Source organism: Muscardinus avellanarius, assembly GCF_963383645.1.
Source record: "Muscardinus avellanarius genome assembly, chromosome: 2".
NCBI lineage: Eukaryota > Metazoa > Chordata > Mammalia > Rodentia > Gliridae > Muscardinus > Muscardinus avellanarius.
Window position 1 is genome coordinate 2,188,022 of NC_137787.1, and position 24,823 is coordinate 2,212,844.

General features: G+C 58.3%; 1 protein-coding gene across 1 annotated transcript in view; it reads left to right on the top strand.

Annotated features, from left to right (window-relative positions):
* Positions 1-24,823, top strand: part of HDAC4 (histone deacetylase 4) — a gene marked incomplete at both ends in the record, with an annotated part of 133,916 nt that overhangs the window by 61,266 nt on the left and 47,827 nt on the right. The window contains 7 exons of the mRNA XM_080720072.1: positions 265-385; positions 3,147-3,268; positions 10,341-10,472; positions 14,240-14,352; positions 18,824-18,940; positions 19,023-19,221; positions 21,583-21,821. Of these exons, the coding sequence (XP_080576198.1) occupies positions 265-385; positions 3,147-3,268; positions 10,341-10,472; positions 14,240-14,352; positions 18,824-18,940; positions 19,023-19,221; positions 21,583-21,821 (1,043 nt within the window). The remainder of the gene's footprint in view (positions 1-264; positions 386-3,146; positions 3,269-10,340; positions 10,473-14,239; positions 14,353-18,823; positions 18,941-19,022; positions 19,222-21,582; positions 21,822-24,823) is intronic.

The window sequence follows — 24,823 nt, forward strand, 5'->3', positions numbered from 1 at the left end:
AGCCCTATTTTATTTTTATTTTCAAACTGGGCCTCACTAGGTTGATGAGAGTCTGTCCTCAAACCTGTGATCCTCCTGTCTCAGAAGCCTCCTAGGTACTGGGATTACAAGCATGCTGGGCCACCAGGCCTGGCTCAAAATCTGCATTTTAAGGGATGCATTTGTGTGCTGTCTGGGTGGGAAGAAGACCCCCCACGGCTCCGCTCCTGCTGCCCCGCGCGCACCTCACCCTGCGCCCACCTCACCCTGCGCTCTCACCCGCAGGCGCCGTGGCCAGCACCGAGGTGAAAATGAAGCTGCAGGAGTTCGTCCTCAACAAGAAGAAGGCGCTGGCCCACCGCAACCTGAACCAGTGCATTTCCAGCGACCCCCGCTACTGGTATGGGTGAGTGTCCCCCGAGGCCACCGCCCTCGCCGTGAGCTCTCACACGATGGCGTGCACCCAGGTCCTCACTTCTAAGGGAGGTGAAGGGGTCCCCGGAGCACTGACCTGGATCTGTGTGGGGAGCTGCGGGCAGCACACGGCCATCATGCCGGGGGCTGCGGCTGGCTTGGGGCGCTCAGCCATGCACCTTGTGGTGTGCCCATTGCCCTTGGTCTTTGGCCATTCCTGCCATGGTAGAAGCCATTCAGACTGGCACTCCGGCCTAAGTTGCCCATCCCAAGGACCAAGTCTTCTCTCCCCAGAGCTTTGTTGATTCCTAAGCAGGTCAGTAAGCATGTTAGTGTTTTATTTCATCCTAAGAGCCCCCAGGGTCTGCTGATGGGCCGGCCACACAAGAGCCGTGTTTGCGCTCAGAGCCAGACGCCCTGCGCTGGCACAGAAGTATGGCTTGGAAGGTCCTGCGGCACAGGGCACAGTGAGGCGCCTCCGCCCAGGTACCACACAGAACAGGTTGTTGCTTTGAGAAAGGTTTCTGTTGCTCTCATGGGTCTTTTATACTGGAAAAAAAACACAGGGTAGTTTTCATAAATCAAAATATAACCGGTAATTTCCGATGGGGAAAATGAGCAGTTCTAGAGCCTCAGAACAGACAACTCTTTATACTAAAACCTCTCCAGGTCGCATCTAACGGATCGCATTTGTTTCTGTAGCCAGCCTTGGGTGTCCTAAGGCAGCCATGGAGGCATTCTCCTGACGGCTTGCTCAGCCGTGCAGGTCTTCGAGCCGTGCTCTTTACAGCATGGTATTTGTCTACTGGACCAGTGATGCCAATCTGCAGGGAGGACTGAGGATAGGGCCTAATGGGGCTCCTGGGAAGGCCTGCCACCTGCACTGGGCACACCCCGCAGCATGCTTTGGTCCTCACTGGAGACCCTCGGCTGGGTGTGCCATGTAGAGGCTTGGTCACCAGGTGGGGTTGCCAGACAGATGTGGCAAAGGATGGCCACTGGGAGGGCAGCTGGGTGGGACTGCGGGGCTCCAACTGGCTGAGAGGACCCGAGGAGTGGAGGCCTGTTGGAGAAACCCAGATCCACCCAGAGGACAGAAGTGTTAGACAGTTGTCAGCAGAGTGGGGCAGCCCGAGGAGGGGCAGCAGGGCCACCACTCAGAGACACATGGCCGGAAGCAGAGGGTGTGGCAGGGGCCCCCACTCAGAGACACATGGCCGGAAGCAGGGGGTGCCTTCTGAATTTCTGGACCCACGGAGCGGTCCCACTGCTGGCCACTCCAACCCTAGCACTCTCTTGGAACACGTGGTATTTGTGCTGGGCACTGCCGGCCGGGCAGCCTCCCCGTTCAGCTTCTTGTAAGCTTTGACAGGAACGTGGGATTTTATCACTGACAGCTTCTCAGGAGAGGTCCAGGAGATCCTAAGCGGCTCTAGCTTTTCTAGCTCCTGGCTTGGCCCTGAAGGAATCCTGCTGCTCTAGGATGATGGCAGTGGTTACATTTACCGCATGTATTTAAGTTACCATGTTTAAGTTTTTGTTATTATACAGATGACTCTCTTTAACTCACATCAAACACACACACACACACACACACACACACGCCATTATGTTTCTTATGAGGAGGAAGTGAACGTAAGAGGGTCCCAGGTGTAACCTGGCATTGAAGAAGTTTGGAATTGCCAGGACCGCCTTCCTCATGGGGTCTCTCTGGAAACCCAGTGGGGAAGAGAGTGGCATTGTGCAGCCCCTCCTGCCAGGTGCGGGGGCGCTCCGGATGAGCCCAGGGATCCTAGGGGTGCGTTGTGTCAGCCCGCCCCACACAGGCCGTCAGGGGAGAGCTTGGCCTCGGCCGTGCCTGGGCAATGGCTGGGTGGGCGGTCCCTGCGCGGCCTCAGGGCCCAGCCGGTCAGATTTGCCTCTGGGGCCCTTCAGCACATTTGCGCTGTGTATGCTCCAATATTTAAATCTACACCTGTATGCATTTAAGAGCTTAGACTGTTGATTCAAATAACTCCAGGTGTGTGGTATATGGAGTGCTGTGTATTCAAATAAATAATCTAGCAAATTCTAAGCAGGAAAGATTTGGCAAATTTGTTTCCAGTCATTAAGCAGATTATACAGTTTAGCAAGCCGCAGAATGCACTCTGAGTTTTTGGTGTTCAGGGTAGGGCCCAGCTTCTGTGATGGTCGCCCTGCGTGGCCCAGGCCTGGTCCCGCCCCCCTCCTCCCTGCTCTGAGTGGGCTGGCCCTTTGGAAGGAAGTGCGCTGCAGAGAGCGCCCCCCAGGGCAGCAGTGATTTTGCTGCTGACCTGTCCCTGCCTTCCTGGTGATAGGAGTTGGCCAGAGCAGTTTGTTTGGGTGAGGGCATGTCCAGCTGGTAAAAGTTTTCTGCTAAAGAGAAGTCAGTCCCCAAGGGCTGGCCCCACGTGCTCCCACTCTCAGGGAGGCGCAGAGCCCCAGACGTCACCAGTACCTGCTGGCAGTCCGACCTGGCTGCAGCCTCCCCTGCATCCCTTTGGCTGGGCCCCCTCTTTCTCTGTGTGCCCTCTGTGTGGCAGGTGGTGACACTGGTAGTCAGGGACAGGAACAGTGCTGGGGTCTCAGAACAGGTCTGGAGGAGAACAGGCGGCAGGGCTGGGAGACAAGGGGGCTGGCCAGCGAGGTTCTGAGGACGGGCCGTGCACACTGCCTGCTTCCTGGCTCAGGATGCCCTGGCAAACTAAACTTGTCTGTCTTTGCCTTTTCTCCAGGAAAACACAGCACAGTTCCCTTGACCAGAGTTCTCCGCCCCAGAGCGGGGTGTCAGCCTCCTACAACCACCCAGTCCTAGGAATGTACGACACCAAAGATGACTTCCCTCTTAGAAAAACAGGTCAGTGCCAAGGCTGCTGAGGGCCGGGACCTCCACACCTGCAGAGCCTCGGGTGCCGTGTCGCTTGGCTGGGGAGGGTGTTTGCAGGGCGTTAGGGGACTGGCTTTTTTCATCCGAGCATCAGTTTGAACAGACGATGTAAGCATTCCCTTATGGTTTGTGCCAAAAGAAACAGCCACATGTGCGTGCATCTCCTGTTGTAGAACTCCGGAGCCCTCCTCGCCCTCCGTTAGTTTTCCGTGATGGCGTGCACTGCTCTGCCGTGCCGTGGCAACAGCAGTGTCTGCTGCCGAGCGAGCGAGCCTGGGCCTTCCGTGCCAGCTCGGGGTGCAGTGGGTGCCCAGAGTGGGATCCCTGCCAGAAAGATCCTTGCTGTATCCCATGGCGCCTCCAGAGGGCCCCACAGCAGTTCTGCCATGAATGGAGGGAGAAAGAAAGGTGTCCAGACACCGAAAGATGCTGGATCATTCTAGAAGCAGGTAGAGGGCTGGAAGTCTGGCAAGACAGCAAGGTGCTCTCGGTCTTTCTCAGGTGGCTGGTTTAGATGGGGCGGCGGCTTTGGCCAAGGGCCAGGGCCGGGTCCCCAAGCAGTGTACTATCTGGGCTTCTGCTCAAGAGAAGGGGTGACCTGGGTGTAGCCCAGGTCTTGGGCTTGGGGCACACTCCTTAAGAGGGCTGCTTGGGAGATGAGGCCTGAGAGGCACAGCTTTCTCCTAAAACACAAGTCCTCTGTTACCCACAGGATCTGGGCAGTAGTGTAGTGAGCACGCAGGCACACAGCATCTTCCCCAAGAGAGAGTGTGGGGAGGCTGGGGCTCACCTGCCACCCCAGCCTGAGGAAGCCAGGCTGCGGGCACATGCTGGCTATCGGTGGGCAGAGCTGTGCCCGGAGATGATTTGGGTTGTCGCTAGGGCAGAGCTGGAGGCGGGAGCTGGGAGGTGAAGGCGGGGCATCTGGACTGACGCCTGACTGTGTGTAGCAGAGTGGCCACACTGGGCTGGCCCTGCCCCTGCTGGAGCGGGGCCTCCATAACACGAGGTGCCAGAGAGCCCTGGACATCGTGTCGAGCCATCGGCGCCCAGAAAGGGCCATGCCTTCCTGCAAATGCCCCAAGGGACCAGGTGCCAGCAAGGGGCAGTCCACGTGCCCCTCTGGGGAGGCTGCTCTGCTGGGCTGGCTTCCTGTCCTAAGAAGGGAGCACCCCGTCAAGATGGGAGACGGGCCAGTCCATCCTTGCTGGCCACCAGGCCCGCGTGGCCCCTGCTCGTGGTGGCGGGCCCTGGTGGCTGCTGGCCCACGCCGAGCTGGCTATGGGGCTGTTGGAAGCACAGTCGAGTACCACCTGCTCCCTTCTCCCCTCACGGCAGCACCTCCAGCCCCCACGAGGACCGCAGAGGTCGTGCTTTGGGAGTGCTCCAGGAGACCTCAATCTAGATCGACTACAGAGACAGCACTGGCACGTTAATAACATCGCTGACTTGGGATTCCAGGAAGCGCGCTCGCCTGAGAGCAGTGCACACCGTGGTGCCTGAGAGAGTGTGCAGGCGCTTGACCGGGTGGCACCGAGCTCTGCACGTCTGTCAGAGGCGGGCATGGGAGGCTTCGCTGAGCAGAGGGTCAGTTGGGAGCTATGGCCATGGAGCTAGGATGATAACCGTTACTCGCCTTTGACTTTATGCTGGCCTGTCTGCCCCTGCACTCCATCTGCCTGTCACCTCGGTCGCCGAAGGCCAATGCCCGCTGTGTGAGAGGTGTAAAGTGCCCCAGGCCTTTTGGCACGTTCTTCGGTGGCTTCCCGGTGACGGTGCACACCTGTACCTTCTCACGTGTCCTGTTTCCCTTGTGAGAATAACATGCCACCTGCCCACACCCTCGCACACTTGGCAGCGAAGGTGCCTGGCCTGCGTGGCCCGCAGCTGGGAGTTTATTCCCAGCTCCTCCACACACGCTCACATCTGGGCACGCGCCCGCGTCTGCCTCTGCCTTCTCATCCGCAGTGCGCACCGCACCTGTGAAGTGGCCGCTCCGAGGCTCCTCTAGAGCACCTGAGGTGTTTGCATCTGCTTTGAGGGGCCGTGGGTAGGCGTCTGTTCCCTTGGCTGTTAGGATAGCCTTCACCCTTACTTCACCCAGGGACCATCCCTGCCTGGCTGAGCGTCCCCCAGAGCCTCGCGGTGCCCACCACTCAGCTACTGACAGCTCGGCTCCACTAAGGAGAGGAGGCATGGCAGTGATGCCAGTACCTGGCCAAAGGTGATCCGAGGGTCCAGGGCTTGGCTCCTGGCCCTGGCTTGCTCTCCCCGCTGGCCTCATCCACCTCCTGCAAGCACCCAGCTAGACAGGGGCTTCCAAATCTGGCCTCCAGGGTCAGTCTTCTGCCCGTGGCCAGCCCTGACTACCCCTTCCTGGGTGATTGACAGCAGACACCTCCACCTCCTCGCAGCAGAATCCAGCCTGGGATGCCCCAGGCCAGAGGGTGCAGGCACCCTTTCCTCTACTGGGCGGCCTCAACCCCCCCACCCCCCCAGCTGAGAGGCCTAGGCCTCTTTAATGGGGCTGCGTACTCACAGTCGTGACAGATGAGGTGTACCAGGACTCGTTGGGATCACTGGCACGTACACTCAGGGACTGCATACTGTCTGTAGGTTCTGGGTATCTTGGTGCCTTTTCTATTGGTATAACGAAATACCTGTGACCATAAAATTTATTACAAAAATTGGCATTTATTTGGCTGTTGGTGAGCGTGAGCCGGGCTCCGTTGGGCATCTGGGGAGCCTTCACGCTGTGGCAGGACATGGCAGAGGCCCCACGTGGAGAGAGAGGGCAGGCTCCAGTCACCTTCCTCTGCTCACAGAGCCTCTGGTCCCATGGAGGAGGCTACGCTTCTGAGCTCAGAGTGAGCTCACTGAGTCCTGAGTACTCCCAGCCCTCACTGGGTTGAGTTTCGACGTCAGACGCAGAGGGGCCCTCAGACATCTCAGTGGGATATTGGATGGCTGAGCCAGGAGCATCCGGCATTGCATCCTGGGCATCCTGGGCAGTGAGCGCCTGCCCACTCCTGAAGGCAGACTGCGATTGGTCATTGCATTCCGCAGTGACTGCGATCGGTTCCACAGTGACTTCTTTCCGAGCGCCTGCCTTGATGGCTGCATCCACCCTGTAGTTTAGTGCATGTGGCCCTCAGCCCAGTGCTGTGGACAGGCAGCCGGCGGCCCTGCGTCCAGCCTGCGCACCGAGGCGTGTCCAGTGCTCACAGCGCAGCTGCAGTGTGCTTCCTCTTTGTCCTTTCTTGTGTAACGTTTCTTTTCCCTCACATTGATCATGTTTCCCCCTTTGCTCAGTTTTCTGTGTCTCTCACTAATCCAGGCCCCCATCTTGGCAGACCCAGGAGTCTCCTCTGCCCAGCCAGGCGTGGCAGCCATCGGCCCTGCTCTGGCTTGGGGACAGCGCGTCTGGCCCCACGGCCTGGCTGGTCTGGACAGTCGGCCTCCGGCGTACCTGGGCTCAGCCTCTTGGCCTCTTCCCTTGGATTCTGCGTGTTCTGAAGTACCCATTCACCTCCTTCCTCTTTGTTGTGCGCCGTCTCCCAGCCGCTCGCGGGAAGCCCGCCGGGGTGTGCCTGGAGACCGCTGGGCTGGGGCGCGCACTCGGTGGGGCATTGGCTGGAGGAGAACAGCCACCATCTGTCGTGAAGTCAGGTCATCCTCCTGCCCTTAGCCTGCCCAGGCACATTCCCAAGCCATTCTCACACCCAGTCCCTTGCCCCAGAGCTCTGCCCAGAGGGGCTGTGCCCTTCCTCACCCAGGACCTCCCTGCCATCCTCCGTGCCCGCCCTGCCTTCAGGGCAGTGTGCTCGCAATCCCTGGGCCTGCTCCAGCCCCAGGGGCCTGCCCACACCCACCCTCACCAGAGGGCCTGAGAAGCTGTTTCTCGGTGTTGGAGTGCCCACGTCCGTCTCCCTCAGCTGTCACCAGACACAGGGCACAGCCATGATGGGGCTTGGTCTGGTTTTGTAAGTAGCTCTGCGTGGACAGGGTCATTTGCAAACCTGCAACTGGAACCCCTTGGTGGCTTCCAAATGCTCACACAGGTACCCACAGGACCCTAGGGTGACCCGTGCTGGGAGCGTCAGCCCCTGGCCAGAGGCACAGGGCTGACCCTGCAGCCCGGGATGACCTGAGGTCGCCACCTCGGCCTCTCCTCTCTGTTTCCCTGGACTCCCTTCAGGATCTCCCGCTGGTCACGTGAGAATGAGTGCGGCTTCTCTTAATCAGGCGCCCGCTGCCCTTGATCTTTCTGGAAGGGGAAGTTCCCTGATTCCAGATGGAGCATTCTGCTGAAATCAGAACCCAGAGGGGTCTGGATTCCATGAAGCAGGCCAGGTGTGGCTCCTTGGGGAGCAGACCCCTGCCTGGGCAGGCAGCAACTCTGAACTCCGCTTGGAAGGAGGTGGGCGAAAGCAAGCTTTCGGAATTAGCTTCCCGGAGTCATGACCACTGCGCTCAGCACGGCCTCACGACTCCACGTTCTCAGGCTGCTCTGGCGCGTTAATCCAAGGCAGGGCCTATCCTCTTCCCAGCCTGTGTACAGAACAGTGCCAGCCCACTGGCAGGGCTTGGATGGTGGCAGGGACAGCATGCAACGGCAAAGGGCCTCTCGTGGGCAAGGGCGTCCGCTCTGCTTAGTAAGCGTTCCTCGTAAGTACAGACTCGAGCGTCTGCATCCCTGTGAGCTCTACTGCGCTGGGCTTCCCGCCGTTACTTTGACATCACAACAAAAGGAGCCGAAGCCTCCCCTGGTTGCCAGACAAGAAGACAGCACCTCCTTCCCCACCACTGACATCTGGTCACTCCAGCCTAGTGGGCCTGAGACAGCAGCTGCCGACCACAGGGAGAGGCCTAGGGTCCAGGCTGTGGGCAGCCTGGGGCTCTGTGCTGCGGCAGGTTGCTCTGGGTGGCTGCAGATCAGCTGTGCCATCAGAGCCAGCACCCAGGAGCCTGGAGGCCCTGCAGCCCAGCGATGGCATGTGGTCATTCAGACTGGCTCTCTCCCCATTCTCCCACTGTTCCTGGGGGGCCCCTGGCCTCTGGGCATGGCCGGCTCTGCCTGCCCCCTCCTGTCCTTCAGACCCACCGCACCCCTTCTCAGGCTTCCGACTCCTGTGTCCTCACAGCAGCTGGTGACCACCTGAGCCAGTCCTGTTCCCTCAGCTGTCACCACCTGCACCCCACACCTGCGAGGCCCCCACCTCTGCCGGCACCTGCCCTCCCAAGCCAGGATCTGAACCCTGACATGAGGACCGGGCACATGCAGGTGCGGGCTGGGCGCACATCAAGCGCCTCGAGCATCAAGCCCGCAGATGCTTCAGAGCCCTGCCACAGGATGACTGGAGCCAAGCAGGAGCCTCTGAATACCACCAGGCACTGGGAGGGACAGGATGACACAGGGCCCTGTGTCTGTGGGGCACGGGGCTCTTCAGGGCCCTGTGGAATCTACTAGCAGAGCAGGGCCGTGCGGAGTTGGCCTGTTTCCAGGGGCAGGCACAGAGCAGGCCTGGGGAACATGGAAGCCCATACTGGCATGTGCAAAAGCGAGGTGCAGCCGGGCACCGCGAGGCAGGCGCCTGCTCTCCGCCTCGGTGGTCTGAGTGCTGCCCGGCCCCAGCCGTGGCTGCAGTGAGGCCCTGCTCCTCACCCTGCTTCTTCGCAGGCATCTCACAAGCTGAAGAGACAGGGGCCCGGCTCTGGCTAGTCAACCACGCACCCTCTGGGAGGCCAGCTGGGCCTGGGAGCTGAGGTTTAGGATGCAGGGCCTTGCCGGCTGGGAGCCCACACAGCAGCGACCCTTAGTGACAACGCAACTCCCTCTTCTGCACCCTCGCTCCAGCGCTGCCACAGCCGGGTGCAGGGATGGCAGCAGATGGACCGTGAGCCGCTCGTCAGCTGCAGGAAAGCGGACCAGAGCGAGGTAGCAAGCCAGAGCGCCTCAGAAGGGCCGCGGGGAGTGTGGAGGCGGAGGAAAGGGGCTGGCTGTGTTCACGAAAGTGGGGTTGGCCCGAATGGGGCTTCAGGGACGTCTCTCCTCAGAAGCAATCAAGAGAATTCCCCATGAAGGCAGGGAAAGCTGCTCTCATCTCAACCTTAAAATCCCACCAGCCCCAGCACCTGCACTGCTCCGTCTGCAGAAAACAAGTCCAGGCGAGATTTCCCGCCTCAGACGCCCCGCACGCTGGAGCTGAGCGTTCTTTCCGAGCTTCAGTCCCAGCACAGCCCAGCTGCCTGAGTTGGAACGCTCTCTACACAGGTGTGGAGGGGCCGGGGCTTTCCTGAAGCCGCCTCGCTCCGCTGGCCTGCTGAGCGTCCACAATGCAGCAATAAAGAGCGCGCGGCAGCAGCAAGGCCCAAGGCTGGGACCGAGCTGCACAGGGCCAGCGTGCTGGCCGCAGAGGAGCACAGGGTGCGAGGCCAGGGCGTCCAGAGACAGGCGGAGGGGAGAGCGCTCAGGACCACAAAGCAGAAGGGAAGGATGAAACCACATGGGATGGGGAGAAGAGCTCGACACAGAATCAACAAGATCGTGGAGAGAACAGCATGGTGCGGAAATCACCAGCAACAGAAGCCCGGCACACTGCCCTGAAGGCGGGCAGTCTGTCCCTGGATTGCGAGCTGTGGGTCTGGGGGGGGGGGCAAGAAAGCAGGTGGCTTAGAAGCCATGGTGGTCATGAGCCTGGTCCCGAGAGGGTCCCTTTTTTGTTGATTTCACAGCAAGTCTGCCATAAAAGTTCAGTTAAATTACTTGGGGGGCCTTGTAAGACATCTTCACCAAGTTGCCTCTCACTGGTTTCCTGCCAGGCCCAATAGCCAGACCACAGCCTGGTCCCTGCCTCCTGGTGCCGAGCAGTATCAGGCACCCTCTGCCCTGGTGCCAGCCGTGCCAGTCGCCGGTCCACTGTCGGGACCTCGGTGCCCTGCGCCTGCTCTGCCCCGGAGCACTGCCTCCATGCCCTGCGTGAGGTGGCTCTCAACCCTCACTGTGTCTGCCCAGCACTGACAACTTCTCCTTTTTGTGCAGCTTCTGAACCCAATCTGAAACTGCGGTCCAGGCTCAAGCAAAAAGTGGCTGAGAGACGGAGCAGCCCTCTGTTGCGCAGGAAAGATGGGCCGGTGGTCACAGCTCTAAAGAAACGGCCCCTGGACGTCACAGGTATGTCGGCGAGCAGGTAAACTGGCCCTGCCGCCCTCCCACACGCTCCTGTGATGGCGGTTCCTCTCTGGCACCTCTGAATGTCCGTGTCGGGCCCAGCACAGCGGCCCAGTGGGGCCTCGTTCAGCAGCGCCGTGTGTGCCAGGCCCAGCCACCGGCCACTCCCTGCCTGGGTTGCTCACAGTGAGCTGAACTGGGGCCCAGGCATGGCGTGACCGGCCTTGATGCAGGAGATGTTTAAGAGGGTTCTTTGAAGGCGGGTTAACCCCTGCCCCATTAGTGGTGAATCACCTGCTCCTGCCTGCTCTCCACATCCCACTGAATAGCTGGAGGGTTCTAGAGTCTTCCCCAGCCAGAGCTGAGCAAAAGAAAAGGCCAGATGCTCCCCCGGGTCAGTGTAGGGACTTTGCTGCTGCTGGCCCCAACCAGTGGTTGGCACGCAGCAGGACATGCAGGCAGAGCACTTCCTGGCACTGTCCGGACCAGCGGCCCTTCCTGAGGGCAGTCCCAGTGGCCCCAGGTACACTAGCCCCTCCCACTCAGGCCGAACCCCCGGGACTCACCCCCTCAGGTGTACCCACAGCTGAAAACCTAGCACCCGGGCAGGTGACCCGAGGGGAGGGCTGGGCTGTGGGCGGCTGGGCTGGGTGGCCCCGTCCAGTGTGTTCTGGTCTGCTGTCCCAGGGTGGCCTGGAGGGTGCCCCGTGCTGGGCTCCTGAGCATCCAGGCTTCTCAGCCTGCTGGAAACTCCTGGCGCAGGGCCAGGCTCGGGGTAACATGGACTTTAGAGAAGAGCCTCATGCCTTCCTGTCCTTGGAACTCGTTCTCTTTTTCCTTTTTTCAATGGTGTGTGTGTGTGTGTGTGTGTGTGTGTGTGTGTGTGTGTGTGTGTGTGTGTGTTACTGAGACTTGAATCCAGGGCTTCCACCCATGAGCTGCACATTGCCAGCTGTATTTTATTTTGTATTTTGAGATGGGATCTCACTAAGTTGTTTAGGCTGGCCACAAACCTGCCATCCTCCAGTCGCAGCCCCAAGTCCTGGGATGGCAGGCGCGTGCCCCTGTGGCTAGCTCCTCCTCTTCTTTTTATATAGCTTTCTCATCTCTCCTCATGCTGGTACAGAGACCTTGTCTAGAGGCCCAGGAGTGTTGTGAGGTGCCGTCTTGCAGTCTTATTAACTAGGCAGGACTGGGTTCAAGTTAGGGAGCGCGTGATTTGAAAGTGGTGTAAACGCACATGCAGTGAGACCGGCTCTACTGCACCCACAGCCGTGTGCTCTCCCCCACCAAACAGCTGGTGCGATGGTCCCCACTGTGTTGGAGTGCCACGCCTGGTGCTGCTTTGTCACCCAGGGACTGCATAAGCATTAATGCTCTTCAGATGCTGGGCACAGAAAGAGCGAGACCCACTTCTTGCCTTCCAGGAGCTTACAGTCCGATTTGGAAGCCAGGCTGTGGGCGACAGCTCGGGAGTCATGCATGCAGGGCCTAGTTAATGCTGGGCTCCGCCACGTGGGGGGCACCCTTGGGAGGCTGGAAGGACAGGTCAGCAGAAGCCCCGCTGAGCTGGGCAGAGCTTCAGAGGAGGCGGCATCTGCGCTGTGGGTTAATGGATTTGAGGGTGGGACCAGGAGATGGGGGATTCCATGCTCCCTGGCCAGAGCAGGTGCTGAGAAGTGCAGTTGCCAGGTGACCGGACAGTGCAAGGCTCCAGGGAGGGTGCTCCCCAGTCAGTGATGGAGCGTGCCCCGGGCAGTGGACAGCGGGCTTTCTCAAGTAGAAGAGAGCCGTGTCTGGCACAGGTGCAGGGAGGACCAGGAGATAGGCCCGTGGGACGTTCCGATTCACATCCTGCTTTTCCCATGTGCTAATTAAATCCACACCAGATAAGAGTGCACGGAAGAAAACAGGACTGCACAGCTCACTGCCTGGAAGCCACCGTGGTCCTCGTTCAGCACGCCTCCTGCAGTGTCTTTGGCCTGCACGTGCCCCCTCTTGAGGGTGCACATCTTCCCCACAGCCTCATGTCTTTTGCACCAGGCATTGTTCACAAGTACTTTCTGGTACCTCTAGGAGCAGTTTTGTTTTGCAAATATAAATCACAACACGATGATTATACATTTGTATTGTATCCATTAGCCCAGATTCCTGGAAGTAGAATTAAAAATACTAATTCCATTGAGTTAAAAGTGGTGGAAAAGTCAGATGCATTTATTTTCTCTCCCCAAAGCCATCCTGACTTTGCAAATGCACAGGTGCTGCTACTGCAAGACAAGGTGTGCAGGGGAGCCTCTGAAACCCAGTCTGTAGCTGGAGACGGCCGACAGTGGGGACTGGGCTCACGGCGAGGCCAAGGTGGGCAGAGGGCAGAGGCGAGGAGCCAGTGGACAGGGAAAGGCAGACCCTGTGTGCCCCAGGGAAGGGTGCGCGCTGCTGGGCGCAGGCAGGCCCTCTGCAGCTCCTCGGTGAAGTGGAGGTGAACCATCAGCCCAGTGCAAAGCCAGGCCCTGGAGCCGGCACTCGGTGGCACAGAGTGCATGAGGGGCAGAGAGATGAGGGGCAGGCCGGGCTGGGCCCTCTCCTCGCTGCCTGTGGCAGCCGACCAAGGCTAGCTCGACCCAGGAGCACCGGGAGCCCGCTTAGACCTCTGCCGGGGAAGGTGGGGCAGCCAGAATGCTCCTGGTTGCACAGCCCCTCAACACAGGAAGCCGGCCTTTGTATTCTGCCCAGATCAACCTGGGGACCTCTTGCCCTTGAGTCGTCCTGGAGCAAGTGACATTGCTGTGTGGCACCATGGGTTGCTTCTCTGAGCAGTTGGGATAGTGACGGCTCATTAAAACGGATGTAAGAATGGAGTCTGCAGGTCCTTAGGACCGTGGGAGGATTGCGCTCCTTCCCACCATCCGCTTGGCCTCTCCACGGCACGCGGGGCTGCATTAGGAGCCAATCTGCTCGTCATCTGGGTAGGCGCAGCCTCCTGCAGACTGAGGGGCCACAGGCTGCATGAGAAGGCCCTGTACAGGGTCTAGGGGAGGCTGGCGGGCATGGGTGAACCCCCACTGAGGGGCATGTCCCCAGATCCCCTTCAGCAGCCCCACTGTGGGTCCTGATTTGGGGCAAGGCTCTTAAGTGTTCTGAGCATGGCCAGAAGGAAGATACCTAGACTTTGCAGAGCAAAGAGGTTATGCATGTGTTCTCTGGAAAGTTCTAACCAGGTGACACCATTATCATAAGGCCACTAGAGCAGACATGAAAATCTCAGCACGTGCACAGGCACTTGTACATACACAGGAGACAATTGAGAAGTCACACGGTGGGCGGGAAGCCACGGCCACTTCCCTGGATGCCTGGCACTGGGGAAACGCCAGGGCCTCAGCGGAGCTGAGCAGCAGTGCCAGGCTGCGTTATTTTGAACATGCTTTTTATGAGCACAATAAACTTGACCTTTAGCTGTTCAAAGTCATTGGCTGCTGTAGTCCCTAGTCTTGTTGTTAGGGGATTTGTGTTTACGGGCTTCCTTTCCTGGTGTGTCAGATCATCTCGATGTCCCAGAGAGCTGTGAAAGCAGTAGCGTGCACACCTTGAAAGGCTCAGCCGGCACCCAGCAGCCCCACGCTTTACAGAACTCCCCAGGAGTCAGCAAGTTCCCATCCCCACCAGGGAGCCATGGCCGTGCTCTTTCTGGATGAGATTTCTGCCAGCCAGCAGGCTAGCAAGCAGAAATCCAAGCACGGCCAGCCACACAAACAGCTGTCTCTCTCCCGCAGACTCCGCGTGCAGTAGCGCCCCAGGCTCTGGACCCAGCTCACCCAACAGTAGCTCCGGCAATGTCAGCACCGAGAACGGCATCGCGCCTGCTGTGCCCAGCGTCCCGGCCGAGGTCAGTGTGCCCAGGGTTGGTTTGCGACTGTTGCGTGCCAGCTGCCTCCACCTGCGCTCACCCTATCCCGACTGGCCAGCATGGGAGAGGGGGCCGGCGCAGAGTCACCCCAGGAAGAGGCTCCCAGGCACTGTCTTCCCTCCCCTCATCGCAGTCTCTCCCAGACACAGGCACCTTAGTTCCCTCCAGCCCATCTTCCCTGTCCTCTCCCCAGGCACATTCCAGTAGAGAGAGTCACGACACAAGCCACACACAGCGGGCCTGGCAGGCAGCGGGCGTGTGGCAGTAGCTGCTGGGTGAGAGTGGAAATGCTTTTGTGTATTGAAATATGCCCAATTAAAATGTTGGCCAGGCCAGATGTGGTAGCGCACACTTGTAATCCCAGCATTCGGGAGGCCGAGACAGGAGGATCATGGTTCGTGGCCAGCCTCAGCTACTTAGTGAGGCCCTTTGCAACTCAGTGAGACCCTGTTTCAAAATAAAGAATAAAAAGTAGGGCAGGGGGTGTAGCTCAGAGGTACAGTGCCCCTGGTTCCATCCCCGGTACCTCTCCCGTCAAAAAAATGTCGGCCAGCAAATCAACAGTCAGGGAGCCTGGGGCTCCATTTGGTGGCCGCTCTGGGCCTGGCATCTCTTGCCTCTGCCTTCACTAGGTCCTGAGGGGCGCAGGGATCTGAGGACGTGACATGCTAGAGTGGGGTCAGAGACGTGGGAGCTCTAAGAGGAGGCCCCGGCCAGCTGTGGCTGTGCCCACTGCCCGCCTGTGCTGACGGTCCTTCCAAGGCAAAGTCCCAGTGCCTGTGCTTGCCCTGTGCCCTGCCCGCACGGCCGGTGTCTCTGGCACCTGGGCCTGGGAGAGACCGTGGTGAGCTTTCGGATGCTGTGTCCAGGGAGGGCTCCTGGACGGTACGCTTTCTGCGTGGCTGAGCCTGCAGCAGCAGGGTGCATCAGGTGGGAGGCTCTTTCTGAGTTCTAACTACAGAAGGCTGTAGTTCATTAAGTGTAGTCGTTTACTTCCCTTTTTTTTCTGTACTTGGGATGGAACCCAGGGGCATTCTACCTCTGAGCCACACCCCCAGCCCTGTTTTTTATTCTTTATTTTGAATCAGGGTCTCACTGACTCACACAGGGCCTCCCTAAGTAGCTGAGGCTGTCTGCAAACCTGGATCCTCCTACCTCAGCCTCCCGAGTGCTGTGAGTACAAGTGTGCGCCACCACGCCCAGCTTGCTTCCTTCTTAAATAAGCAGAAATGAACCCCGCCTTTCCGTAGGCTTGGCGGATCTAACTTGGGATACACAGGCACAGATGCCTCGCAGTTTTGTTTAAATTTTCACCCCCCTTTGTGTATGAAAAGATGTAGAGTAAGTAGGGTCACTGCTAGAAGTGAATTCCATTCACATTGACGCCTCCAGGTGACTCGGTCCGTTTCTCTGATTCTTTTAGCTTTATACGTCAATTTCTTTTATCATCTGTATTCCTCGCCCTCCCAATCTAACTAATTACGTGGATTATTCAGAGTCGTAACAGTCCTCTCCTGCACTGAGGCCATGGCTGAGACCTGCCTAGGAACCGCTTCCTGCCCCATGATGGTACCCGCTCCACCTTGCAGCCTGTGCCACAGACACTTGGCACGTTGCACTTAGGCACTCTGTAGGAGTGCAAGTGCCTTATTTGGGTGGATCTGTATGGTTCTGGCTTGAGCTATGCGTTGACTTACACAAATTGTGCGATACACAGCTTCACGGGGCAGGTCAAGTCAAAGCACATGGGAACCGCTGGAGACCTCCGAGGGCTGGCCTGTTTCACTTCAGAGAGCCACACCACTGGAAGAGGTGGGCTTGGGTGCTTGATCACCGTGCCTGTCGTGGACTCAGGTAGCGGTCTCGTGGCTGGGCGCTTCCTGCCCGTGTAGTCCCGAGGCGGCAGCACTGCCCCGCGGTGGGGCATCTGGTGCCAATGAGGGTGCGGTGGTGGGAGCAGGGGCCTTTGCCCAGATCTCTTCACCTCCTTTGGCCACTGCCTGGGGGCCACCATGGAGATACCAGCATTTCCTAAAAGCCCAGCTCTGGAGCCAGAGGACATGCCGCAGGTACTGAGAGAAGAGCCCCTTTTGGCCAGCACCCCACCTGACCCCAAAACGCTGTGCTTGGAGTGTGTGTACCACAGGTGCTCTGACCTCAGGCCTTGGGCTTCCTAAGGGACCCAGTGTCTCCCTCGAGCTGGAGAGCCCCCAGGGGCCCTTCCTAGGAAGCCCCTAAGGCTCTGCCTGGAGACAGAAGACAGACGAACACCTCACTGGTTCTCCCGTGGGCAGAGCAACATAACCAAGCTCAGAAGACTACCTTTTTCCAAAAATAAGCTGGGCAAAAAATCAGCCTTAATTGTAAAGGAAATTATACCTTTGCAGACATTAGGAGGTCTGCTTATTTGTCCCCAACTACTTATATGGCAGTAGAGTCATGTTTTCCTTGGTAGTTTCAGTAGTTTTTCCTAAAGCATAATTTACAGATATTTCTTTTACTTTTGACAAGATTTTTTGTCCAGGAAAAGCCCTTTCCCCAGAAACCCTGCAATCATTACTTGAAGCGTATGCATGTATCATCAAGACAGAAGCAAATGCAAAGGTGCCTGAGCGGGTCCTCTGGGACCGAGGCAGGCCCCCAGAGGACCCCAACTCTCCCTCCGCACTTGCACCTGCGAGGAAGCCAGCCAGGACCCAGGAACAACAGGCCAAGTGCCGAGGGAGGGCTTCTGCCAGGGTGGACAGGTCTCCATTGTTTACAACTTGTAAGCACATAGAGTGTTTCTCAGCCCCGTTTATCTGGGGCTAGAGCTAGGAGGAGATCGGTCTCTGCATTTCTTGTTGCCGCTGCATCCTGGAGATTTCTGCCTGGCCAGCCCTGCTAGCCACCGTGTCCTTCCCCACATTTCATTCTGTTCTCCTGCATGCGTCTGTTAAGCGGCTGCCGTGTGGGTTGGAGTGGTGAGTAAGACCTAGTTCTTTTGAGCAAAGCCCATCCATTCTTCACGTGGAAAGATGGTACAGGCACAGTAGTTCTGGTCCTCAGGGAAACCTCCCACTGCCCTTCTCCTTCCTCTGAGCCCATGTTTAGAGAACACGTGACCCTCGGGCCTGTGTAATCATTGGTCACACGTGAGTGAGTGTCCAGTAACCATCCTCAGGATGACCGCCAACGTCCCGCATGCCCGGCGTATAGACGTGCCCTCGTCCCCTGGTGCTCGTGCGGTTGCTGCAGCAAGCGAGCTCAGGCGCACGGGATCTTTTCCTTAGCACTTTCTTATGTTCCATCCTGGCAGGGGGTTTCGGGGCAAGGTCAGCACAACGTGGAAGACTGGCCGCAGAAGGTGCGCTGGCTTGCCATCACCAGCAGCAGTGTATCTGTTTCTCTGGCCAACATGGCATTATCATTTTTAAAAAGTCTTTGCCAGTTTGACAAGTTGTTAACTATGTCTCTAGACTGCTGATAAAGTGGAGCGTGTTTTCTGGGCTCCCTCCCATCATGGGAGTCCTCCCTCCCGTCATAGGAGTGAGTCCTCCCATCGTCGGTCCTCGCTGGGCGCTTTCTTCCCATTCATTGTCTCTGGCATGTGACTTCTACGTCAGCCCTTGCCCTCTATGTGGCTGATGTTATTGTCACCCTTACCTACCTTTTCTGAGAACTGTTTTATTTTTTCATTAATTTCCTCTTTGGTTTCTGTATTTGATGTATTGGGAAGGCATTCCCAACTACAGGAATATAACATATGTTTTTCTGTGTGTGTGGTACTGGGGATGAAACCTAGGAGAAGCCTACCTTCCAGCTACACCCCAAGCCTGATTTTATTCCCTTCTATTTTTGAAACAGGGCCTCAAAGTTGCTGAGACCTCAAACCTGACATCCTCCTGTCTCATCTTCCCAAGTACTAGAATTACAAGCATGTGCCAATGTGCCCATCTCAAATATATTTTTAAATGTATTAATCCGTATTTTCTTTCAAAAATTTTTTTTTCGGGTCTAGGGATAGAACCCAGAGGCATTTGACCTCCAAGCTACACCCCCTACCCAATTTTTTATTCTTTATTCTGAAACAGGGTCTCACTTAGTAGCTGAGGCTGTCCGAAAACCACGATCCTCAGGTCTTAGCCTCCCAAATGCTGGGATTATAAGCGTGCACCACCACGCCCGGCTCTTTCAAAAGTTTTAGGGGGACTGAGCAGCCTGTGGTCCACTAGCATGGTGACGAGGGGCACGGCAACAGAGGACCTCGTGTGGCACGAGCCTCGTGCAAGGGGCCGTGTTGCCGTATCCTGCGAGGCTGCAGCCTCTCCCACCATGGCTGTGGTCTGTTCGGGTGTTTTGGACCAAGGCGTCTGAGTGTGGCACAGCCTGCCCACCAGGGCTCCCGGCCAGCTCTCGTGCAGACGTGGCAGACTCGGGCTGTGATGGCTGCTATGTGCTCTCTCTCCAGCCCAGTTTGGCGCACAGGCTGGTGGCACGCGAAGGCCCAGCCGCCCCGCTTCCTCTCTACACGTCGCCGTCTTTGCCCAACATCAGCCTGGGACTGCCCGCCACCGGCCCTGCTGCCGTAAGTCCGCCACCTTGGGTCCGCGCAGCTGGGGTGGCCCCGTGGGCGCTGGAGCTTGACCGTGTCTGGCCGTGCTTTCCAGGGCGCCGCCAGCCAGCAGGATGCCGAGAGGCTCGCCCTCCCCGCCCTCCAGCAGCGGATCTCCCTCTTCCCCGGCACCCACCTCACCCCCTACCTGAGCACCTCGCCCCTGGAGCGTGACGGCGGGGCTGCTCACAACCCTCTCCTGCAGCACATGGTCCTGCTGGAACAGCCGCCCGCACAGACGTCCCTCGTCACAGGTGAGCACTGAGCGGGCATGGGCAGGTGAGCCTGGCTGCTGGCCTTCGGGAGGCCTGTGGAGCAGGCAGGGGACCCACGGGCCTGTTCCACACCCCCCGTTTCCGTGCACGCGCCTCTGCGTGTGGCTGGGCCGCCTCCACTGAGGGGTGAGAAGCAAGTCCCGCTTGCAGAGCTAGGCAGCCCCGTGAACGATGCCTTTCCCCTTTGTGAAGTCTCCCAGAGGAGCTCCCTGGCCTTCTGGTGTCCGCTTCTATGTGGAAACGCTGAGCATGCACTATCGCGCAGAATTGACAGGCAGGACTGTTGTTGGTTTCTGTCAGCAGCAAAATGTTTTACAAACGAGCACTGTCTGCGTCTGATTAGTTTAGGGGAACTGAGGAATCTGTTATGAGATTTGCATGGCAGTGGTCTTGGGCGGTGTTGGGACATGGGTGTGTCCTGAGATACAAGGGTCGACCTGCTGCACAGATCACCGCCCACATCCGCACGCCCACCTCAGCTCAGCGCCAGCTTCCTGGGCCATCTTCTCACAATGAACAGCTAGGCCGGCCTCAGAGCTGAGCCTCATAGCCCTCTGGCATTCACCTTGGACAAGGATTTGGGCGGGTGGCATGCCCAAGTGGACATGTGGGTCTGGTCTCTTGGTCTGTCTGGGTCTGTGGACGAGGTGTGGCTTGGTGTCTTGGTCTGGCTGGGTCTGGTCTCTTGGTCTGGCTGGGTCTGTGGATGAGGCTTGGGTGGGTATCTTGGTCTGGCTAAGTCCAGGGACAAGGCCTGGCTTGGTTTCCTGGCCTCGTGCGTCTTCGTCTCCCTTGAGCTTGTGGCTCTTCAGAGCCTGGTCTGGGCAGGATTGGTGTTTCTGGCCCGTGTATGTATGGACAGAGGGACACCTGCTCCCAGCCTCGTAGTCTCCTGACTGGGGACTTGAGCTTCGCTTTGGCTGAGGCGCCTTCCTGTTTGTTCCTCCAGAGGCCTGAGCTCGGCTTGCTCTGTGACCCAGAGGAGGCTCTCGTACCTCTATAAGTAGGGGTTCTGGCAGAGGGGGACGTGGCTGAACGGGTTCCCATGGCGCGGCACCCGGTATCCGACATCTGGGGTATTTAGTCTCCGGGTTGGGGTAGTTGTTTTTGGTTTGGTTGTTCATTCTTGCTTTTTATTATTATTATTATTAGGGATTGAATCCAGGGGCATTCTACCTCTGAGCTGTACCCCCAGCTCTATTTTTATTTTTTTATTTTGAAACATGGTCTTACTGAGTTGTAGAGGGCCTTGCTGCTCAGCTCCTGAGGCTGGCCTTCACCTGAGACCCTGTGTCAGCCTCTCAGTTGCTGGATTGTAAGCCTGCGCCCCAACCCACTTTGACTGCTCCTGACCTTCAGCCCGTACCCGTAGCTCCACTGTCCTGAGCTCTTCTCCCTCCCTCCCTGTGTGGCGCTGGCGCTGGGTCTTGCTGTGGCCCTATTCTCCTGAGGGAGGTGCCTCCTGAGCAGGGCCCTCACGCCTGTCCTCAGTCACCTAAGGCAGTGGCGTCCCATCCTAGAGCCAGCAGCCACACGAGGCTTCTCAGTCTCAGTGCAGCCTCTCAGATGCATGTGGCCACAGCTCCCTGAACCCGCGGCCTCGTCACGGGTGTGCTGTCTAGAGCGCTGGCCAGGGTGGGCCCAGACGCCCTTCCCCCCTCAGCACCCCAGTGGGCTGGCCAGAGGTAGTCTGGGGATCCAATGTTCTTTTCCAAGTCCTCTGCTGGCATCGGGCTGGCTCTGCCCTTGTCCTGCAGCCACCCTCCTCTGCTGTCCTGGGCTGCGTCCACACCTGCCCCGCTAGCCTCCAACTCTGTCTCTGCGCCATCATGCGCTCCTGGAGAAGACGCCCTTCCTCTCCTTACCAGGCTCTTCCCTTCCCGCACCCAGCGTGGTGGGTGCAGTGAACAGTGCTGCAGTGGGCCCGGCGGGGGCGAGGCTCCAGGGCCTTGGTGCGTGGTGGCAGCAAGTACTAGTGGTTGGCTTATCTCTGCATTCCTGAGCCACAGGAACCTCCCTCCAGGCAGAGCAGCCTCCTTTCCCAGGCATTCTGGAAACAGGTCCCAGGGATGTGACAGGCCAGGCCTGAGGAGTGTACCGCATCGGCCTGGTCCTCAGCAGCCTCCACATGACAGTCTCATCCTCCCAAAGCTGAGCTCGCGGGCTCCCGGCCTGTAGCTGGAGTCAGTACGTTAGCAGGCCAGCTGGAGCGGGACGGGAGTGGGAGCGGTGTCGGGGCGGCAGGTGTGCCTCGTCGTCTGTCCATCGGTCACTCAACAGCCTTCTCTCCCCTCTCTTCTTCCTCTTCCCTCTGCTGCCTTTTCTCCATATTATCTTCAGACTGGTATCTTTCAGGCCTGGGAGCGCTGCCTCTCCATGCGCAGTCCCTGGTGGGCGCGGACCGGGTGTCCCCATCCATACACAAGCTGCGCCAGCACCGCCCACTGGGGCGCACGCAGTCAGCACCGCTGCCGCAGAACGCCCAGGCCCTGCAGCACCTGGTCATCCAGCAGCAGCACCAGCAGTTCCTGGAGAAGCACAAGCAGCAGTTCCAGCAGCAGCAGCTGCACATGAGCAAGGTGGGTCTGCGCCTGCCCCCCCGGCCTGCCCAGCTGGAGCGCTCGGGCGCGGTGCGGAGCCGAGGCACCGTGCTCAGGAGCTCTCACAGGCCCCCGGGCTCACCAGCCAGGCCGCCCCAGAAGCCTCTGCAGTCCACCCCGGGGCTCAGTGGTCCGCATGGAAGCAGCTCCTCCTTCTGTTTCCAAGACCACTTACTGAGTAGGTATTTAGCACACCACAGCCAAAGTCCCTGGCTCCACAGCAGCAGGGCATCTCAGGCTTGCTTACCAAGCCCCAGCAGCCTGCTTAACTTGGAGCAACACCGTCAGAGGTGGTGAGGGGCAGGTGGGCCCACCAAGGTCAGGTCGCGCGTCCTCAGGAGGAGGCAGCAGAAGGGTCTGGCGCTGGCTAGCAGGAAGCAAAGGCACCAGTGCAGCCTCACGGACCCCGGCACCTGCAGTGCCGCAGCCTCGTTAGGAGGGATGTGCTGGACCGCCTTGGGGGCAGCCCTGCTGTCAGGAGGCGGGACACCGCATCGCGGCTGAGCCAGCAGCTCTGTCCCACACCAGCGCTTGTCCACCAGCACTCACGCAGCATTACTCGCCGTGGCCAAATGGCGGGAGCAGCCTGCGTCCATCCAGGGATGAGCGGGTGAATAAGACCTTGCCAGTTCTTAACAGTGGAGTGCCGTGACACAGCTGGGCCTTGAAACATTACGCTGAGTGACCGCACACTGCCCAGCTTCACCCATGTGAAGCACCCGGAACAAGCTCCCCTGGGGACAGCAAGTGGATTCAATGGTGGGTGGGCTGTGGGTGCTGCCATTAGTAAATGAGGAACAACTGCCAGTGGCTGCAGCATTTCTTTTAGGGATGACGAAAACATTCTCAGGTTAGACTGCCAAGTGATGGCTGCACAGCTGTGTAAGTGTACCCAGAGCTACTGCTTTATGAACTTAAACACATTCGTTTTATGTTTCACGGGTTTCTGTGGTCACCTGTTACCCACAGTGGAGTATATTCCAGGATGTCAGTGGTGCCTGAGGTGGTAGATAGTAGCAAACCCCACGCCTAAGCACATGCATACTCGGACTTTTCAAACTGATAACAGATGGCTACTGAGCGCCTGGCCCAGAGGGCAGCTATACACTGTGGATATACTAGACCAGGGGAGGGCGCACTCCCGGGTGGGATGGAGCAAGGAGAGACTCCTCCTTGCTTCTCAGAACAGAGTGCAGTGTAGAACTTGAGAATTGTTCATTTCTGGAAATTTCTATGTAATCTTTGTGGACAATTAAGAGAAGACTACTGTATATCTCAACGAAGTTCTTACAAGAAATATCCAAGGATAAGACAACTGAGGGACCTTCTGCGGAGGTTTTCTGAAGGAAGTTTTGAAGATTTCTGGCAGATTTTTGAGGTGGACAGAATTGCTTCTTGACACCTTTCCCGTGGAAGCTCCCCTGTTAGTCATATGTCAGGGCCACCCCATCCTTGGATCTTCTGCCTGTCAGCAGGGTCCAGACCCTTTGTTACACCCCCAGAGATGAGGGCAAAGGGCTGGGCAGGAGAGAATCTCCAGGAGGAGTCTGGATTCCCATACAGGTGCATAGGTAGGGCCACCAAAGAGGGCTTGTCTGCAGCCACCCCAGAGGGGACGGTGCTGACCGTGTGATGCCATGGGCCCCTCACGCCTGCCTGGTCCATCTCCAGTGCCTTTCTAGCTCAAAGGGGTCTGCAGAGGCCCTCAGCAATCGAAGGCCCCACACCAGATTCTCTGCACAGGCCAACCCCCGCTCCTCTGCCCAGCAGTCACCACGTCAGCTCAGCACCTGTGCCCAGTCTCCCTTGGCCCATAGGCCCGAAGCCAGATGGCCCTGAGTGGGTCAGAGTGGAGGGCGCCCGCTGAGCATCCCTCATCTACACAGGAAAGGCACACGCTGGGGGCGAGACAGGTACCTGCCAAGCAGCTGTACTCCCAGGTGTCAAGAGACGCTCACACTCCTCTTTCTGATGCCAGCCTAACTGGTTAATTTCATTATGTCACCATCTGAGTGATAGGGTAGGAGGTTTGAGGAAGATGGGAAACACACGTTCGCATGTGGCATGTTCTTGAAAAGAGTGATTTAGAAACTGGGTTGTCTCCCGGGGACCTCTTACATGGTTGATTTACAGTAACAGATGACAGCTGACTGAGACATTGGCACGTGTCTTCCCGGCCTCCCAGGAAGCCAGCTCAGCCCGACGTCTTTATGCACCGTCTTGCACAGGTGTCCCGCCCTGGTCTGTGAGGACCTATTCTGGGGCTCAGTCCCTGAGGCCCACACAGCTGGAGCTGTGCCATCCCCGCCCTGCTGCCAGCGGGGCAGCAGCGGAGTCTTGCTGGTCTGCTGCTCTTTGGGCCCATTTTAGGAGCTAATGTCTCAAGATTGTCTCCAAGTGAGAAGAGCCACCTGTCCTCCTGTCCTATTCCAGCAGCCTGTGGCCACTTTGATTTTTCTGGGGTCCACAGCCAGGAGGAGAATGGCCTTGTGTGGCTGAGAAAGCCCTGATCAGAGAAGGCCTGCCGTGGACCATGCTTTCCCAGGCATTCCCACCCCTGGTCCATCCTGCTGGACCAGGTGGACGTGAGGGGAGTGGCCTCTTGTCTGGCCACGCCCTGCGTGCAGTGTGCTCACTAGAGGTGTGCAGAGTGGAGGCCCCCGCAGGGAACCCAGGCAGGGAGCTGCTCTGCTGCGGCCGTGTCTGGGCCCTGCTTGCCAAGGCTGGCCGTGTACAGAGGAAGCTGTGCCTTTGTGCTTGTGTTGAAAGCCGGCATCTGCAGGCTTCTCTAGCTGGAGAGTCGGGCCATTCTTGCAGCAGTGGCTGCACGCACCCCAGTCCCCTGACCCCACAGCTGAGGACTGGAGCACATGCTACTGAGGTGGCTGCCCTTCCCTTCAGCGTGAAAGCTTGGATTCATTTGGGTGGTCTAATCATGAATATGTCCAACAGTTTTTAAGTACTGGCATGTTTGCCAGTGT